Source organism: Ailuropoda melanoleuca, chromosome 7, assembly GCF_002007445.2.
Source record: "Ailuropoda melanoleuca isolate Jingjing chromosome 7, ASM200744v2, whole genome shotgun sequence".
Lineage (NCBI taxonomy): Eukaryota > Metazoa > Chordata > Mammalia > Carnivora > Ursidae > Ailuropoda > Ailuropoda melanoleuca.
In genome coordinates, this window is record NC_048224.1 from 58,291,893 (window position 1) to 58,310,670 (window position 18,778).

At 60.3% G+C, this 18,778-nt stretch overlaps 1 protein-coding gene across 3 annotated transcripts; it reads left to right on the forward strand.

Moving 5' to 3' along the window:
• The first annotated feature begins 570 nt into the window (after nt 1–570).
• Nucleotides 571–18,772, forward strand: BRD3 (bromodomain containing 3). Of its 3 annotated transcripts, none has more exons than XM_034664764.1 (11): nt 571–895; nt 1,683–1,820; nt 2,535–2,682; nt 3,531–3,745; nt 5,667–6,038; nt 8,821–8,949; nt 10,686–10,877; nt 11,779–12,020; nt 15,112–15,404; nt 16,482–16,610; nt 18,170–18,772. In XM_034664764.1, exons 1-11 carry the CDS (start codon nt 683–685, stop codon nt 18,283–18,285), a joined length of 2,187 nt encoding a protein of 728 aa, XP_034520655.1. In that variant the 5' UTR covers nt 571–682; the 3' UTR covers nt 18,286–18,772. The 3 variants fall into 3 exon arrangements, with proteins under 3 accessions (XP_034520655.1, XP_034520654.1, XP_034520653.1); XM_034664763.1 differs by lacking the exon at nt 18,170–18,772 and adding an exon at nt 16,981–18,149 and having other exon boundaries at nt 8,824–8,949; XM_034664762.1 differs by lacking the exon at nt 18,170–18,772 and adding an exon at nt 16,981–18,147.
• The last annotated feature ends 6 nt before the right edge of the window (nt 18,773–18,778 follow it).

Genomic DNA, 18,778 nt, shown 5'->3' on the forward strand with positions numbered 1-18,778 from the left:
GGCCTGGGACTGGGCGTGTCACACCCTGTCCCGCCATCACAAACCAGTGCTGGTTCTCACGGTTACGTCAGAACCTCGCCCCAAAGGGGCCCAGCTCCGCATGCCACGCGTGGTTCCGCACACGCTCTGCTTGCCTGGCTCAGCTCTGTGGGGTCCATGCCGGAGCGCTCTCTATGTGTGAATCGTTCCCCCAAAATTGCCACGATCAAAATCAGTCTGAGACAGCCCCCAGTAGGCAGGCTGTTGGGCAGTGAGCCAGGAGAGGCCACATCCTGGGCCCCCGCCTCCCATTGCTGGCTGTGTGCCTAGACTGCCACCTTCCCGCCCTTGCATTGCCCCCCCCTCCCGCCCAGGCGGCCCCGTGTTCAAGTCACGTCCCTGCCCCTGCTGGAGAGCAGTGGTTAGAGAGTGGGTCTGTGACAGGTGAGGGCTGGGCTGAGCAGGGCGAGTGGCCTGAGGGACGTGAGCTGGCCTCCCTGTGACCACTCGCGTGTGCTCGGCAGTCCACGAGGCTGGGAATGGTGGGGCTTGGGTGACCGGCTTGTCTCTGCCATCCCTCCTCTCCTGTAGGTGCTGTCCGGTTGGGCCCAGAAATGGGATGTCAGGCCTCCCAAAGGAGCATAGTGGAAGCAAGGGCCTCCCCGAGCCGCTGCTGTGACGGCCAGTGAGCGAGCCGCGGAGGATGTCCACCACGACGACGGTCGCCCCCGCGGGGATCCCGGCGGCCCCGGGCCCGGTGAACCCGCCCCCACCGGAGGTCTCCAACCCCGCCAAGCCCGGCCGCAAGACCAACCAGTTGCAGTACATGCAGAATGTGGTGGTGAAGACCCTGTGGAAACACCAGTTCGCCTGGCCCTTCTACCAGCCCGTGGACGCGATCAAGCTGAACCTGCCCGTGAGTGCCCCCCCTCCCCCACCCACCGGCATTCCTGGCCCTCTCTTGCCCCCCTCCTGAAAGGACTGCCCCTGGGCCCAGGCAGCTGTGGTGCTGGTAAGCCGGGCACAGCCCAGGGCCTGTGGTGACCGAGGAGCGGAAGGGCTCCTCGGGGGCGTGGGAGTGTGGAGGGCGGTGGTCCCCAGGTGTAGGGAGCAGGGGAGAACCCGTGCCTCCCTGCCGTTGCCGTGTACCCTCCCATGGAACCATGACTCTGCCCCCTGCAGTCAGATGCTCAGTGCAAGTCGTGGCCCAGTTTCCAGGGGATGCTGCCCTGGCTGCTTCCTCAGTGCTGGCCCGGTCATCTGATGGGTTTCTTATTTGGACCCAAATAGAGAAACCCTGAGCGCTGCCCGGGGAAGCCCTGGGCCACTCGTTGGTGGCCTGGTTCTGGGCCCAGCTCGGCACTGGTCACTGGTGGGCCCGGGACTTGGAGTCTGGGAGGGACTCGGCCCTCTCCACAGTGCCGATCAGCTCTGGGACCTGCCCCAGCTGCCCAGTCCCGTGCGTCTCTAAGAACCGCCTGTGCAGGCAGAATCTGTTGGGCGAGATGTGTGGCAGGGGTTGGAATTGGGCTGGGCGCTCGCCCCAGACCCTGCATCTGCCCTCCGCTGACCAGACACTGCCTTTGGCCTGACCCCGGTGCCCAGCTCACCCGAGAAGACGCTCCGTGTGCAGTCGCCCTCCTCAGGGACGGCAAACACGCCGCAGGACCTGCTGACGGCGCCTCTGAAAATCTCTTTCCCAGGATTATCATAAAATCATAAAAAACCCAATGGATATGGGGACTATTAAGAAGAGACTAGAAAATAATTATTACTGGAGCGCGAGCGAATGTATGCAGGACTTCAACACCATGTTTACAAATTGTTACATTTATAACAAGGTAAGAAAGCGCCCACGACGTGGCTCCCAGAGGGGACCCTCTGGCGGGGCCTGGGCTCTGTAGCGGCTCTCGGGCATGTCATCCCCCTGGCTGCAGTCTCCACTTGCGGGTCCCACGTGCTGCTCACGCCCCCCCACCGGGGAGGGTAGTAAAGCCTGGAGCAGCCTTTTGGGGGGAAGTTTGTATACCACACGCTTTGAACTGTTCTTGCCCTCAGACCTTGAGACTCCAGCTGTCGGGACGGGCTCACGTGTTTGGTGTCACAGCACGCGCACACGTGGCAGCGGGGGGGGTGGCCGAGCGCACTGTGACATCCACGTGTGGCCGGGCCACTGCACGACCAGGGAGCACGTGTTCACGATGGTTTTCCGGGAGAAGAGTAGGTTAGGGAAGGCCCACGTGGTCCTGACGCGGTGGGGATTTTGTTGTTTGCGATTGCGACGGGATGCAGCCGAGACGAGCTAAACCGAGTGGAGCGTTCTGTTTTCTGCACGGGATGGGCCAAAGGGTGCTTTTGTTCTCCTTGGTTTTCTGAATTCTTTCAGGAGTCTCCACGCTGAAATATGCTCCTTTTGCCCCCTCCCCCCCGCCTGCCCAACCAGATCTCTTAACGGATTTTTGAATAAATGTTTTCTTGAGCCACAGCCGGTGACGTCTTTGCGAACACGTGGCCCCTTGCCCAACAAGTGACCTTGGCTCTCCCTGTGTCTTCAGCCTACAGATGACATAGTGCTAATGGCCCAAGCCTTAGAGAAAATTTTTCTGCAGAAAGTGGCCCAGATGCCCCAGGAGGAAGTTGAATTATTACCCCCTGTTCCAAAGGGCAAAGGCCGGAAACCGGCTGCAGGAACCCAGAGTGCAGGTAATGGGGTGGACGGTGCCGTCCTTCTGTCCTGATAACCCCACCCCCACCCCGGGGCCTGACAACAGCATTTCTTGTGCGGATCCCTCTGCCCCTCTGAGCTCAGTGTCCCTGTCTGTGAAGTTGGGGCGACACGGCCGGCCCTTGGTGGCATTGTTACCATCTGCCTTCGAGCCTGCTCTGGTGGGGAGACTGTGGTCTTGCTGTGCCCGCATGCTGAGGCCACCTCTTCCAGAAGTCTGGACAAGAGGTCCCTTTGTCCCCCTAGTATGTGGCCTCCTTAGCAGGTGTTGTGTGTTCTGGGACAGTAGAGGGGTCGTGTCACCTGTCGGGGAGGGCGATGGGGATGAGGATTAGCACTAGAGCCCTAGGGGGTCTTACCTGGTCCAGGAACGGGGAGCAGAGGTGCGCCCTGATGGAGAGGCAGGCCTGGCACCCCAGCCCTCAAAGGAGCCCCCCACCAGTGCCAGCCATCCCACTTTGCAGATGAGATGGGTGGGTGGTTAAGTAGCTCTGCCCGGGTCACTCAGCTGGTTATTGGTGGAGTCTGAGTTAATCCCCGGTTTCTTGGGCCCAGGCCTGGCTCTTCCTCCCAGGCTGCACCTAGTCCAGGCTTCCTCATTCAGACTCTGGTCTCTGGCCAGAGGGAGTCCCTTCCGTTTGTTGGGTGAGCGCCTGCAGAAGCCGGTTCTGTGGATGCAGCCACGGTGCAGGGCCAGGGGTCTCAGACGGAGGAGGGGCTCCCTGGCACAGCTGTGCTCTGGCTGGAGGGGATGGTCCAGGAAGCTTCTGGAAGCTAGCTGACAGGTAGAGCTTAGTGTGTTCAGTGTCCTTTCCTTGTCTTCAAGGTACGCAGCAAGTGGCGGCCGTGTCCTCTGTCTCCCCAGCAACCCCCTTCCAGAGCGTCCCCCCCGCTGTCTCCCAGACGCCTGTCATTGCTGCCACCCCAGTGCCAACCATCACTGCAAACATCACGTCGGTCCCCGTTCCCCCGGCCGCCGCCCCACCTCCTCCCTCGACGCCCATCATCCCCGTGGTCCCTCCCACACCGCCTGTAGTCAAGGTGAGTGTCCCTGGGGACAAGGTCAGCTGGCTGTCTGATCACCAGGCCGGGGTTACTGGATTCGGGCAGGTGTGGGGCGGACAGGGGGGATATCTGCCACCTGTCCCTGGGTACCCACTACTTATCGGGTGTTTGGTACACGTGACTCTGGAGTGGTTCTCTCTGTGCCCGTGGGGTTGGGCCATTGCCCCTGACGCAGACGGGGAGCCCGAGGCTCAGGGAGCTGCAGGTCACACAGCTGGTGAGGGTGGGCTGTGCTGAACCCCAGTTTCTCTGGCCCTGAAACCCTGGCCTTTGCCATGCATGGGTCACTGTGGGAAGGCGTGGGAGAGGAGGGTGGAGGGTCCTGGACTCCCCTGCTCACACGTGGATTTAGGGCAGCGGCCCGGGTGCACGGTGAGAAGCCAGCCCCCGCGGCCTGCCCCGTGTGCCCTGGTAGCATGAGCTCCAGCACGTCCGTGTCCCCAGTGTGGCTGGGAACTGTCATGGCAGGGACTGTCCTGGCCGGGTCTGGGCTCAGAGCCCGTGCTCCCCGTGCGATCCGGGCCAGGCCGTGTGCTGGGCGCTGATGTGTCGTCTTCCATTTGCCCCTCACAGCGGCCCTGTGGGGCAGACAGTATTTCCCCCATCTTACAGATGAGGAAGCAGGCGCTCGGGGGGGTTAAGTGGCCCCCCCCAAGGTAACACGCCCCTGCCGCTGCTTTCCCTCCCCCGTGGCCTTCACTGCCTGCACTTCCGGGTGGCGCCTGGCCAGGCTGCCTTCCACCGGGCCCGGCTGTTCCTGGAGCATGTCCTGTTTGCCACGGCCGGGTGAGCTCCCCGCTCCGGGCCTCTGTGGCACACGCTTGGTGTACTGTGGGTGCCCCCACGTGTTTGTGGATAGCCGGCTCGTGCCCCTGCCAGCCTAAGGGCGGCGGCTTGGCTGGGGCAGAGGCCACGGTGGCGCCCCAGAGAGCCGGCCGCTGTGAGGCCGTCAGCCCGGGCGCTGTGGCTCCGAGGGGCTCCTCTGCCAGTCTGAGAGGCGGGGAGCTGGCTGAGCTGGTCTCGGGGACGTGCTGAGCCCTGGCTGCGGAGCGTGCCGTGATGCCTGGGGGCCCCCGGGCGCGGTGCTTGAAGAGACCTGCACGGCCCAGGACCCACGGGTATTTCCCACGTTCTCACCCTCGGGGCACAACCTGTGTGAGTGTCTGCCCTGCGCACAGCCACAAAAGGCTCTGTGGACCATCTTAGCATTCCCTCCCCTTGTGGAAAACAGCTCCCTGTGGCTCCCCCTGCCTTCAGGCTTCAAGTCCAGACCTGCCCAGTCAGCCCCCGGGAGTCCATGGTCCCAAACCCACTGCTGCCGCCCGGCCCCGGCCCCCGCCCCGCATGCTGTCCCTGCTCCTGGCCTCGGCCCGCTCCACGATGGCTGTCCTCGGAGCTCCAGCTTGGGGGCCCTCGTCTGGGCCCTTCCCACTGGCCTTTCTAAGCAGGGATTTCCGTTCGTCTCTGCCGTCACTTAGCCTGAGTCCCGCTTGGGGGTGATCCCAGTGCCAGATCCACTCGGTCATGTTGTCTCTGGAGCCCCCTGTACGGGCCCGAGGTTCGGCGCAGGTGAATGGCATGCTGCACTTCACGCTGGTCTGCGTGACCTCGGAGCCCTGCGGGGAGAAGGAAGGGATCCCCGAGGGGCAGCTCGTGGGGTGGGTTCTGAGTCCAGCCTTCCCACTACCAGCTGTGTGACCTTGGGCCGGAGACATGGCCCCTCTGAGCCTCGGCGTCCTGCGTAGCGCGGGGGGCAGCCGGGGGGACGGTGTGGCTGTGCATGCCGTGGCTTTGCTCGGTGCCTGGCAGAGAGCACTCTGGAAGCGCAGCTACCAGCGTCCGCATTCTTGTGCCCCGTGCTCCCTGCTGGGGCTCACCGGTTGTCTTGCTGCCGCAGAAAAAGGGCGTGAAGCGGAAAGCAGACACCACAACGCCCACAACGTCCGCCATCACTGCCAGCCGGAGCGAGTCGCCACCACCACTGTCAGACCCCAAGCAGGCCAAGGTGGTGGCGCGGCGGGAGAGCGGGGGCCGCCCCATCAAGCCGCCCAAGAAGGACCTGGAGGACGGCGAGGTGCCGCAGCACGCGGGCAAGAAGGGCAAGCTGTCGGAGCACCTGCGGCACTGTGACAGCATCCTCAAGGAGATGCTGTCCAAGAAGCACGCGGCCTACGCCTGGCCCTTCTACAAGCCGGTGGACGCCGAGGCCCTGGAGCTGCACGACTACCATGACATCATCAAGCACCCGATGGACCTCAGCACCGTCAAGGTACCGTGTGGTGGGGGCTCTGGGCACGTGCGGCCCTGACCCTGGCCGAGCTGCCTGCTCTTCTGCTGTCCAGGTTGTGTCGTGCTGATGTTTTGTGCTGGCTGGGGGGCGGCTCAGCATGGCGCTGTCACGTGGCCCACTAGAGGCATGGGTCCAGCCGGGTCTGGGAAGAAGGTGTGTTCTGCCTGCTATCACTGGACCTGGGGCTTTGCGGTCCTCCGTTCTGCTGGAACCCGTCTCCTGTCTCAGTTTGCGGGTTTTGTAACGTCTGCAAGGATGCCCTTTCGGGTGACCCACTCCCCTGCCCTGGCCAGGGGCAGGCCCTGGAGCGGGGGAGGTAGCAGACTTGAGACCCAGAGCCTGGGCCTCCCGTGCTGGGGGCTCCTCCCTGGCCTTCCGTGGGTTTTGTTCCGGGTCCGGCCTGTTGTGTACAAGCAGAGAGCAGGCGTGTGCTGGGCCGTAGGGAGAAGGTGCCCGGGCAGCGGCGGTAGCCCCAAGGGCAGCAGACCCAGGGCTGGGCATGCACAGGTGGGGTTCCTGACCCTCCGATCAGCTGGGGCCCCAGCGCACCTGCCCTCCCTCAGGGAGCACTCCGAGCCAGCCTGGTGTTGGTCCCTGGCCCCCTCAGGAGTGCCCCTGGCCATTGGGGACTGCTGCCCGCGTGGCCCTGGGAGGTACCCCCACAAAGGGTAGTGGTTACTTCTTTCCATTGAGAGGGTCTGGGCCTTGAATGGCTGGTCTCTGGCATTCTGCCTGGTTTCCCAGTGATGCCAGGTTGGGGCAGAATCTGCTTACTGGAGGCTTCCCCCAGGGCACCTGAGGGTTTCAGGCAGGATAGACCTGGCTGTGTGGGGCAGTGGTGCCAGGTAAACCACACGGGGGACCGAGCCTCTTCCTCGGTTACCTTCCGTCCTGCCCCTGTTGGGAGCCCGGTAACGTCCTTTCCTTTGGATGGTGCCTTATCCATGTGAGCCAGCGCAGCGAGTAGAGAACCAGTGGAAAAATTCCAGCAAAGCAGAGGCTGGTGGAGGGCAGAGTGCACCGCTGCCCCTCTTTCCGGGGAGATTTTCTAACCATGGTTTGGATTCGGTCTCTCCTTGCCGGTCTTGACTGTGGGGCAGCAGGAACGGTGCTCCCAAGTGCACGAGTCCAAGGATGAGCTCGCCCTGCTTAGGGTCTGTGGGGTCCTGGCTCTGGGCCGGCAGTGGGTGGCTGGCCCCCTCAGCCCCAGATAGGACTGTGGCCCGTCTTGTCCTCCCGACAGTGTCGTGGCTGGGACTTGGGGTGGGGGGTATAGGGGCTGGGCCTTTTGTCTGTACGCACCCCTGCTGCTCAGAGATGGGGAAGCTGAGGCTGGAGGGCCCACCCTGAGTAAGCTGTTGGTGGAGCCAGCCCCCAAATCCACATCTTTGACTCTTGGAGCCTCGAGCCGAGATGGCAGAGCTCACGTCAGCCAGATGAGGGCGTTATTGGCAATAGTGACACGCGTTGTTCCCTTCTTAACCCCCAGAACTCTTGGGAGGCCAGTGCGGACAGTGACTTGTCCATGCCACACAGCCAGGGAGTGGCGGGGGGGTGCTACCCGGCCTTGGTGTGCTGGTACCACCACAGGCTGAGGCCGTGTCCTGCTGGGAGACCTGGCGGGGGTGTTGCATGCATGCAGGCGGTTTGCTCTGGCGCTCCCCTTCACAAACACCCTATCATCCAGGAAACGGTGAGGAATGACAGACAGCTGCCCGCCTGCCCTTGGGCACCCCAAGTGCACTTACGTCTAGCCTGGTGTTCCCATGCCCCCCTGCCTCCCAGGAGAGTGGCCAGCGGTCAAGTTAGGACCAGAGCCTGAAAATCTGGCAGAAGTTGAGAGGGTCTCGGGCACCCGTTTGTCCTTCCTAGCTGGGCCTCCCCAGAGTAGGGAGGCTGTGCTGAGGGCCGGAGCCATGCAGCCTGAGAGCTGTCAGAAGCTCTGCGACTGGCAGGGGTGCATACCCAAGGCGGGACTGAGGCTACAGGCCCTGGAGTCGGGCTGCGCTCCACCTGCCAGCGTCCAGGACTGTGTCCGTGAAGGTGCGAGTGAGGCAGGTGGTCAGGCTCCCACCTGCAGTGTCCTGCTGTAGCAGTGCACGGCCCCCAGGAGAGGGGGCACCCCTCACCAACAGGAGGTCCCTGACTGATGGTTTCTACTTGAACCTGTGCAGACGCAGGGAGCTCGCTGCCTCACCAAGCAGTTCCCCTCCACTTGCCCCGACTGGCAGTGTCTGTCGATGGTCGCGCGTCTGTCCTCCCCATGAGCGTGCCTGTTGTCTCAGCCCCACCAACCCCACCTTGTCCTGCTGGGTTGCGAGGGGCAGGTGGGCCAACAACACCTGGATTCTCACAGAGATGAAGTCAACGTCTCGATCCGTGAACTGAGGAGACCTCCCCTCCCCCACCCCGAGTGACATTTCCCGGCTCCTCCTCCTCCCAAGTTGGGGACTTGGCTGTGTAGAGTCACACAAGGGGTAGAGCTGGAAGCTAGAGTGAGAGAGCTAACGTGGCGGCTGCAGGAGCCGGGGTTCCTGCTCCGCCTTCCACCCAGGGCGGCCGCCTCCCTGGGGGTCCCAGAGCCTCCCTTCCAAGCCCTGCAGTCCCGCTCCCACACTGTCCCTCGGGGCTCCCGGGGGCAAGGCCTGGGGCTGGCCGTGGATGGTGGTCGCGTGGCGGGTCTCCGGTGCATGCGCGCGGGGTGTGGCTGAGCCCCGGGATGCGGGGCGGCGGCCTCACCCCTGCCGCGTGTGTGTTACAGAAGAAGATGGACGGCCGCGAGTACGCAGACGCGCAGGGCTTTGCCGCCGACGTCCGGTTAATGTTCTCCAACTGTTACAAGTACAACCCCCCGGACCACGAGGTGGTGGCCATGGCCAGGAAGCTCCAGGTAACCCGAGGCGCTCAGGCAGAGGGGCCTTCTGGGCACAGAGGGGACCAGCAACCCGGGGCGGGCGCCCAGGAAAGAGGCCTTCTGGAGAGCATCCAGCCGGGGGCCCGTGGGAGAGCCTCGCCCGCACAACACCTTGCTCCTGAGTGGCACCCGGCACTTGTCAGGTCCCAGGCCTGCTTCCCAGGCACACGGTGGCGGACGGGCCAGCCTCTGTCTTCCGGGAGCTGCGGGCAGAGGCGCGGGGAAGGCGCTCTCCGGGACGGGCACGCATTCCGCGGGGAGGGAGAGGATGAGAAGGCAGGTGTCCCTCCTCCGGCAGCTTCGGTCTCTGCGCGAGGGGGGCTTTGTCACGGGCCTGCCAGTGAGGCTGCTGGAGGCCGGGTCACGTGATGGTTGTGTGTGGCCTTCTGCCGGCGTGGGTGCCACCCACCTATGTAGGCGTGGGTCAGTGCACTCTGTGATGTGTGTTGTTGCTTCTATAAACAACAGCGCCAAAATGTTGAAGTTTTTTTTTTTTTTTTAAATTTTAGAGAGAAAGTGAGCACAAATTGGGGGAAGGGCAGAGGGAGAGGGACAGAGAGACTCTCAAGCAGACTCCCCGCTGGGCGTGGGGCACGACGTGGGGCTCCATCCCACCACCCTGAGATCATGAACTCAGCCGAAATCAAGAGTCGGCCACTAAATCGACTGAGCCACCCACGTACCCCAACAGCACCAAAATTTTAAACGTTATGTAATTGGAAGAGTTTTTTTTTTGGAGGAAAGAGTAAAAATTGTGGATCTCTGCTCTCTTCCAGCAGTTTTTTTCTCCCAGGATACAGGCTTTGGTTGTGTGAATGTTCCTAGTCTTTTGCTCAGAACCCTTTTGAAAACCCCGTGAAACAGCTCATGGTGTCACCCTTGACCACCCAAGACCCAGAGGAGGGAGGAGGGAGAAGCTGTCTTTCGTGCTGCTGGTTCCTCCTGTGGGGGGGCCTTTCCCAGGCTTTGCTGATGCAAGACTGCCTCGTGTGGGAGCGTGAGTGTGAGCCGGTGTGGATTTGGGCTTAGCAGAGAGGGAGCTCTCACGTGGCTGTGGGCCCCCATCTGAAATGAATCTGGACCGCCAGGAGAGGGGACCTTGGCTGGGAGGCGCTCCCAAGGGCCTGGGTCCTACTCTGTGCGAGCTGGCAAGGGGCTTTCCAGAGCCTGTTTTGTTGGGACAAGACTTTTGCCTTTGGAGCCAACTTTTGGGCCTAACTCGGAATGAGAGGCGATGTTGTGGTAAAGCCCTAGGGTGAGGAAAGGGGGACAATGCCAACTGGCCCCCAGACCCGGCAGCTGGGGGCCCCATAGAGGTCATAGTTCAGACAAAGGCTGGCACTCAAGCTGCAGTGGGCAGCAGCCTCGCAGGGGCTCAGACCCACAGGCCAAGAGGACACGTAGATCTCCTGCAGAAGGCTTGCATGCCTGATAAAGGGAGCTTGCGGACCAGTCCTAGAAGGCTGCATCCGTGGCTCTGGGCCCCATGGCCCCTACTCCCGGACCTGCGCTCGGCGCCTGGACAGGGAAGGAGGGAGGGAGAGCAGGAGAGCAAGCTGGGGCTGGCCCAGTCCCCCTGTGGGCCTGGCCTTCGAAGCAGCTGCAGGTGCAGCTCCAAGAGCAGCTCAGGGACACTCAGGTGTGGGTCCCCCCACCCCAAGGGGCTGCCCCATGGGCGTCTAGGACCTCAGGCGGCCCCTGCTTTCCTCCAGGACGTGTTCGAGATGCGGTTTGCCAAGATGCCAGATGAGCCCGTGGAGGCGCCGGCGCTGCCTGCCCCCGCGGCCCCCGTGCTGAGCAAGGGCGCCGAGAGCAGCCGCAGCAGTGAGGAGAGCTCCTCCGACTCGGGCAGCTCGGACTCGGAGGAGGAGCGGGCCACCCGGCTGGCGGAACTGCAGGAACAGGTGTGCCACGGGGCGGGCCGCCTGGGTGGGCACCTGGGGCAGGCGTCAGCTCCGAGGGCCCCTCGGGAGTGCTGCAGGTCGGGCTTGTGCCAGCCTGACATGCGGTGCCTCGCCCGCCACGGAAGTGTCTAGTGGGTGCCGGCTCCGTGGCTGCCGCAGGAATGAGGCGGCCCCACTTCGGCCTCCAACAGGGAGGAGAGAGCAGAGCAGAGATGGCCCCGTGGTCACTGTGGCCTGAGCCTCGTTAGAGGTGGTGCCACAGGGAAGGTGGCCCTGGGCGTAGCCACCCGGCGGTCCCGGACTGTGACACCACTGCCTCCCCTGTGGGGTGCAGCTCATGGTGGCCCCTCACGGGCCCCGTGGGGGCCACTGCAGTGGGAGTACGTAGAGCGCTGAGCACGCTGCCAGGTGCGTGTCGGCACGGGGCAGATGTCAGCTGCTGGCCCTGGATCGTGTTCATCCCGTACGTATGCTGTGCGACGTGCTAATGGCTTTTGAAGGAAGCTGTTGAACATCTTCGTACAGATGTACGGACGTAGAAACCTCTGGGTAGAGTCGTCTTTGTCTGAAAAATCATAAGCTGAGAGAAAACTGTTACCATGCCACCTGTGCAGGTCTGAGTGTGCCACCAGGCTCGTGAGTCGGCCTCTCGGCCACCTGTGAGCCGTGTTTCAGGTGAGGGCGGTGAGGCCCAGCAGCTCACCGGCGCTCACGGGGGTGGTGAGGGCAGGGAGGCCTTTGACGCCACGTGCTCCTGGACCTGTCTGGCTTTCGACAGCAGGCTGTGGCCCCGGTGCTCTGGGCTCACCTCCCTGCATGTGTGGGGTGCCTCCAAGGGCACCCCAAGGCCCCCTCGGGCCAGCCCTGGGGGAGTCCTGCTCAGCCGCCTGCTATTTTCCAGCTGAAGGCTGTGCACGAGCAGCTGGCTGCCCTGTCGCAGGCCCCAGTGAACAAGCCAAAGAGGAAGAAGGAGAAGAAGGAGAAGGAAAAGAAGAAGAAGGACAAGGACAAGGACAAGGACAAGGAGAGGCACAAGGCAAAGTCCGAGGACGACAAGAAGGCCAAGGTGGCCCCACCTGCCAAGCAGGCCCAGCCGAAGAAGGCTCCCGCTAAGAAGGCCAGCAGCACGGCCGCGGCCAGCAGGTGGGCTGTGGGGCCCTTCAGGGCCCTGGGAGCCCAGTGTTGCTGTCCTAGGTGCTTGTGTGGTGGGAAGGGCACTGGGTTTGGGCCTTCACGCCTTGGCTGCAAATCCTGGTGACACGGAGACTGGGCTGGTACATGGAAAACAGGATGGGGCTGGGGAGGTCCTTGTCTCTGCCATCTTTTGGGGAGCTTGGGGGACAAAATGAGGCCTCTGCTGGGAAGACTGAGCTCTGAAGGGTGTCACTCAGCTGTCCGTGGGGTTAGCCTCTTGATCTTGGGTACTGGAGTGACTGCGCTATCTGGCACAGACTTTGGCATCTCAAGTCTTTGGGGACATTTTCCTGATTTGGGCCAAGGAGTTCTAGGGCCATTGTGCCTTGGCACGGATTCTGCTTCCTGGTCCACCTGCCTTCTGTCTTCACTTCTCCTGTGCCAGGCACTGCCCTGAGGAATGCCTGCCACGGACAGGACGACAGGGAGAGGAGGATGGGGGGAGGTGATCAGGGCCAGCGTGCCTCTCCTGCAGGGTAGAAGGAAGGCTTCCCAGAGGAGGGGTGACCACTGTGCAGGAGTAAACTCGGCAGCAGTCAGGATAGGGTTCCAAGAGTCAGGAACAGCGGGGACGGAGCTGTGGAGGCCAGCAGACTTGTTCTAGGAATTAGTGGGAATTAGGACAAGGTTGGTTCCACTGAGGAATGGAGACTGGTTTGGGAAGAGGGGCCGGGAGAGACAGCTGAGGTTGGCTAGCTTTGTGGAGGCCTCTTGTTTCATCCTCCAAGCAAGTGCATGGAAGTCATGAGGTGTTTGAGCCAGACATGGTCAGATCCTGGTCAGTGTGGAGAATGGATCAGTGGGATGCAGGAATGGGAGAAAGGACAGCCTGGGGAGGTTCTGTGGTTCTGCAGGCAAGAGAGGCCAGGGTGGCCATGGAGGTGGGAAGCAGAAGGGACAGGCCTTGGTGTCTGGAAGCAGGAGGACAGGGACGTGGGGAATGGGGCATTTGGGCCTTGGCAGCTGGCTAGTCAGCGGCATTAGCTAGGAGTGGGGGGTGGAAATGGTTGGGTTTTGTCCTCCCTCCCTTTTCAGAGGGGAGGCAGAAATCAGGTTTTCTTGTAATGTCTGTCTGGTTTTGGTGTCAGTATAACACTGGCCTCGAAGATGAGTTGGGAGTACTCTTTTGTCTTTCCTGGGTAGATTATTATAGAGTTGGTATTAATTCTTAAATATTAAGTAGAACTCCCCAGTGAAAGCATCTGGGCCTGGAGTTTTCATTGTGAGAAGGTTTTTAATGATGAATTCAGTTATTTTTGTAGATACAGGACTAGTCAGGTGATCCGTTTCATCTTGAGTGAGTTTTGGAGATTTGTGCTTTCGAGACATTGCTCCATTTCACCTGAATCGTGGAATTTAGGGGCATTGGTTTGTTCACAGTGTGCCCTTATTGTCCTTTTAACCTCTGTAGGGCCTGTAGTGATGTGTCCTTTCTTTGGCAATCTGTCTTTTTTCATGGTGAATCTGGAGAGAGATTGCTGAGTTATTGGTGGTTGAATGAAGCTACCAGCATTTGATGTCATTGGTTTTTATCTGCTTTCACTTCCTATTGTTAATGGTCTAATTTTTATTACTTCCTTTTGCTTGCTTTGGACTTAATTTGCTCTGGTAAAGTAGAAACTTAGATTACTGATTTGAGACCTTCTTTTCTAATATAAGCGTTTAGTGCTATTATTTCTATCAAAACAGTACTTGAGCTGTACTCCACAAATTCGATATGTATGATTTCATTTAGCTCAAAATATTTCCTAATTTCCCATCTGACTTCCTCTTTGACCACGGGTTATTTAGCGGTATGTTGTTTAATTTCCAAGTATTAGGAGATTTTTTTCTGGACATGGTTCAGTTATTGGTTTCTGGCTTAATTCCATTAGGGTCAGAGAACATACTTTGTGTGATTTCAATGCTTTTGTTAAGATTAATTTTATGACTGGGAACTGGGAAATGTTCTGTGTGGACTTGAACATGTGTTCTCCTGCTGTTGGGTTGAGTGTCATCTAAATATTAGTTAGGGAAGAAACAAAATAGAAACGTGTCAGTTAAGTTAATTTGGTTGATGGTGTTGTTGGGGTCTTCTCCCCTCTTGCTGATATGCTTTATTAATCACGGGGAGAGAGAATCGTTGGATCCCCAGCTGTAATTCTGATGTTTCTGCCTCCCTTTGGTTCTCTCAGTTTTGCTTCATACATTCTAAAGCTCGGTTTTTAGACGCACAAACATTGAGGACAGTGATGTCTTCTTGGTCAGTTGATCCTCTTCTCGCTATGCTGTGTCCCCCTTCTTCCTGACACTATTCCTGTTTCTGAAGTCTCCGCTGTCTGAAGTTAGTTAACACGGCCACTGCAGCTTTCCTTCGGTTAGAGTTTGCGTGGTATCGTCCCCCCATCTCTTTACTTTTAACCTATTTCTGTCATTGTATGTATAGTGGGGTTGGTGGACCACATGTAAGTTGGGTCTTGTTTCTTATCCAGTCTATGACTTTTAGTTGGTGTTTAGATTGTTTATATTTAGTGTAAGGATTGATACGGTTGCATTTCGGTCTGCCATTCCATTATTTTCTGTCGTCCCTGTGGTTTTTATTCCTCTATCTCCCTTTTCTGCCTCCTTTTGGATTATTTGAATATGGAGATCAGTTTTTGACCTGCTGAATCTGAGATGCCTGTGGGGTGTTGAGGGGAGCTGACCACTATAGTCTTTCCTGGCTGAGGCCAGAAACCCCCAAGTGGGGAGCAGCTTCTGCTCTGACCTCTGAAACAGGGTCTTCTATGTCCCTGCAGACACATATGCAGCCCTCAGACAGTCTACCTGGCTGCTATGCCCGGGGCACCACTTAGGGCTTGCCTTTTGGTAAAAGAGCCTGGTTCTGGAGAGGAAGAAGGCCAGACAGACGGTGGCAAGGAGCAGGGGCTCCATGGGGGTGGGGGTACATGGGCTGGGGGCTCCACAGGGGCTGGGGGGACAGGAGCTGGGGGCTTCACAGGGACTGGGGGACAAGAGGCAGGGAACTCCAAGCCACGGTGTTCTCTGCCTTGTGCCTCAGGCAGCCGAAGAAGGGTGGCAAGCAGGCATCGGCCTCCTACGACTCGGAGGAGGAGGAAGAGGGCCTGCCCATGAGCTACGACGAGAAGCGGCAACTCAGCCTGGACATCAACCGGCTGCCCGGGGAGAAGCTGGGCCGCGTGGTGCACATCATCCAGTCCCGGGAGCCCTCGCTCAGGGACTCCAACCCTGACGAGATAGAGATTGACTTTGAGACTCTGAAACCCACCACTTTGCGGGAGCTAGAGAGATACGTCAAGTCTTGTTTACAGAAAAAGCAAAGGAAGCCATTCTGTAAGTTGTGGGGACAGAGCACCATGCTCGCTGTCCCCTCCCTCACCCCTGCCTCCCCTCCTCCCCTCTCCTGTAGGCCTGGGGGGGAAAGCCAGGCAGTGGGGCGGGTCACTCTCCTTGCCCATTCCCACCGTGTGCCCCAAGGACACGGTTTGTGCTCAGCCGGGCCCTTCCTCCCTGCTCTTGGGCAGGTGGGCCGTGCTTTGCACATCTTGGCCGTCCCAGGACAGGCAGGAGCCTTGGGTCGGCCCCCAGCCCCCATTCGTTTAAGTGCCAGTGAAGGTCTTCGCCACGAGCCTTCCTGAGGCTCTGTGTGGGACCAGGGCTACAGGTGACCTCTCGATGGTCCCCTGCTGGGGAAGACCAGTTCCCTTTTGCCTGGAGTTGAGGGTCCAGAGACCTTCCAGGATGGACGTTGGCACTGGCCCGGGCTTGTCCTGGGAGTCAGCAACTTTACTGGCTGGGGACGAGGCACTGCCTGGGTCAGCGCGTCCTGGGGAATGAGGAAGGGCTGCCTCAGGCAGGAGAGCTGGGCAGTGGTCCTGGCCCCAGGGAACACCCAGGGTGTACCTAGGCCTGCGTGGGGCCCTCCCAGTGGGCTTTGTCCGTCACTCTGAGGGGTCAGTTGCTTTCTCCTGGATGGAGTCGCATGAGCCCTGCAGTCAGGCACATCTGACCCTTGGTAAGTTCTCCTTGGACTCAGAGGTGGTGGCACAGGCTGCCAGGCAGTGGAGGCCTCCCTGCTGAGCCTGAGGGAGCACTGCATCCGTGGTGGGGGAGAAGGGCTAGTCGGAGGGTGGCCTCAGGTCTCGACTCTGCCCTCCACACCGGGGACGGTGTCGCCAAGCCCCATGTGCCCCGTCTGTGCAGTGTGTGGAGTGGGGACGGCGTGAGGGTCACAGGAAGGGCTTTGCCTGTGGCGAGGGTTCGTGTCGTCCTGTCCAGAGCTCGGGCAGCCTCTGTGCGGGGTCCCAGCCCACGTTGTGAGCCCCCGGGGGGGCTGGATGGCACCTGGAGACTGCCCTGCTGAGCTCCGGGGGTGGCCACCGGCCGGCTCAGCTCTGTGCTCCCCTACAGCCACAAGCGGGAAGAAGCAGGCGGCCAAGTCGAAGGAGGAGTTAGCTCAGGAAAAGAAGAAGGAGTTAGAGAAGCGGCTGCAGGACGTCAGCGGACAGCTCAACAACAGCAAGAAGCCTGCCAAGAAAGGTACCTGTGGGCGGGCAGCGCTGCCGCCAGGGCTCGGGCCCCTGCAGCCCCTGCTGCTGCTCTGACTGGGGGTGGGGGGCGGGCAGCCCCAAGCTTCAGGCTGCGGCTCGACCAGCTGAGGAGCTGTGTGTCCTTAGATGAAGCTCTCGAGCTCCTGAAACCCCAAGTCCCTTGTCCGTGACCTGGGGACCAGAACCCCAGTCCTGCAGGGAGCTCCAGCACATGGAAGGCGTGTGTGAGTGCGCCCCGTGCCAGAACCCCCCGGGGAGGACTCCCTGGAAGGGCCTAGCTGTGGTCTTGGGCGTAGACCCCATGGCTTGAGAGCGACTGGGGTCCTGACCCCTGGCGGCAGCTTTCTGGCTGTTCCCAGGCAGGAGACAGGCTCCAGCTCCGTCTCCAGCTCCTGTGCTTTGTGGACAGCGGGGTCGTCTTTTAGGTGAGCGGGTCATTTCACTGCTTACCTCTTTCCTCTGGAGCCAGCAAGAAAGGGCAGATCTTTTTCCGAGCCCCGGGGATGGTGGGGCCCAGGTCATGAGCGGTCAGAGTCCACGATCATAGGGCAGCTGGGCGCTGCCACCTCGCCAGGTCCCGCTTGCCCTGACCGCTCCCTCCAAAGGTGGGGAGGGCCCCCTTAGATCGCCCCTGGGAAGGGCAGAGTAGGCACCACGTGACTGACGACTGTCTTCAAACTGCTGACCTCCCCCCACGCCCCATTAGTTCCTCCTGGTGGACTGCATTCGTGGTTTCTAGACTCTGGCATATGGCGATAGTTTTGTGGCCCTGTGAGCTATTCTGCTCACACTTCTGACACCGGGTGTGTGGGCTTCTGCACTCCCAGGTGCAGGTGGGGTCCGGCAGTTCAGTTCCCTTCGGACACGGTTTACTTAGGGGTAGGTCAGAGCCCACAGATGGGGGGGTGCACACCCCCACAAGACCGCCCTTCTCTCAGATGCCAGGTGTGAGTCCCGGGCCTGCCTTACTGCTGACCTGCAGGCTGTACAGTGGGGCTCCCATGACCCTCTGCTCGGGTCTGACCGTTTGCTAGAAAGTGCTTTTGCTTACTGCATAGTTTATCCTAAAGGATACAGCTCAGGAGCAGCCAGATGGAAGAGAAGCGCAGGGAGAGGCATGGCAGGGGCGCGCAGCTTCCCTCCCCTTGCCGGGCGTGCCCCCCTCCCCGGGGCTCCCCGCCCCGATCCCGTGGTTTTCCTAGTGACCCGCGTGAGCAGAAAGTGAGGTGTGAGCCACAGGGGCCCCTTGTGAATAACCAGAGACAGTCTTATCACTCGGGGGATGCCAAGGGTTTTCAGAGCTCTGCGCCTGGAACCCGGACAAAGGCCACGTGCATTTCTTTCCATTCGTAACCGCGTTGATGAAGGCGTTCATTTCAGCAAAGATTTGTTAGTACTGGTGGAGCGACGGGGTGAGGAAATGGGTGGGCTGAGGCTCGGGACGTGTGGGCGTGAAGCCGGTGGCTGTTCCGGAAAAGCTGGCGCGGCGAGTGCAGGGGTGTGTGGGGTGCGTGGGGGAGCGCCTCTCACCTGCTGCGTCTCCCTCAGAGAAAGCGGGCTCCGCGCCCTCGGGAGGGCCGTCCCGGCTCAGCAGCAGCAGCTCCTCCGGGTCCGGGAGCAGCAGTTCCAGCGGATCCAGCTCGGACAGCAGCGACTCGGAGTGAGCTCTGGACTCACAGACAGAACAAAACCAGCGACGTCGCACACGCCGAAACTCTGCAGTGTTCCCTTCCACGGCTAATATACTACTTTCGTTCCACGGTGTGCAGCTTTTCTTTTTAACTCAGTGTTATGGTATCTTCCAGTTTTTGCTTTAATAGGTCAAAGATCTTTCTCGTGTGTACGTGAGGCTTTATGGGAAGGTGTGAGCCCGCATAAAGTCTTTTCTTCGTAGCAGAGTTCAGTTGCTTGGAGATGGCAACTTCAAACGCTGACCTGATGACCGTAGAAAAACATGTCAGATGTGATCTGAAGTTTCTTGCAAAAACCCCTTTCTTAGGCCCAACCTGGTCTGTAGCTCCAGAAAGAATTGTTGGAAAGGAAGTTTCTCTGAGAGGTACTGTACTGAGGGCTGTCAGCTTTGCCAACAGCTGTGGTCCCTGCCCTTCGGCCCCAAGCTCAGCCCCACGGCCCATCAGGGTCACCTCTTGCTGCGGG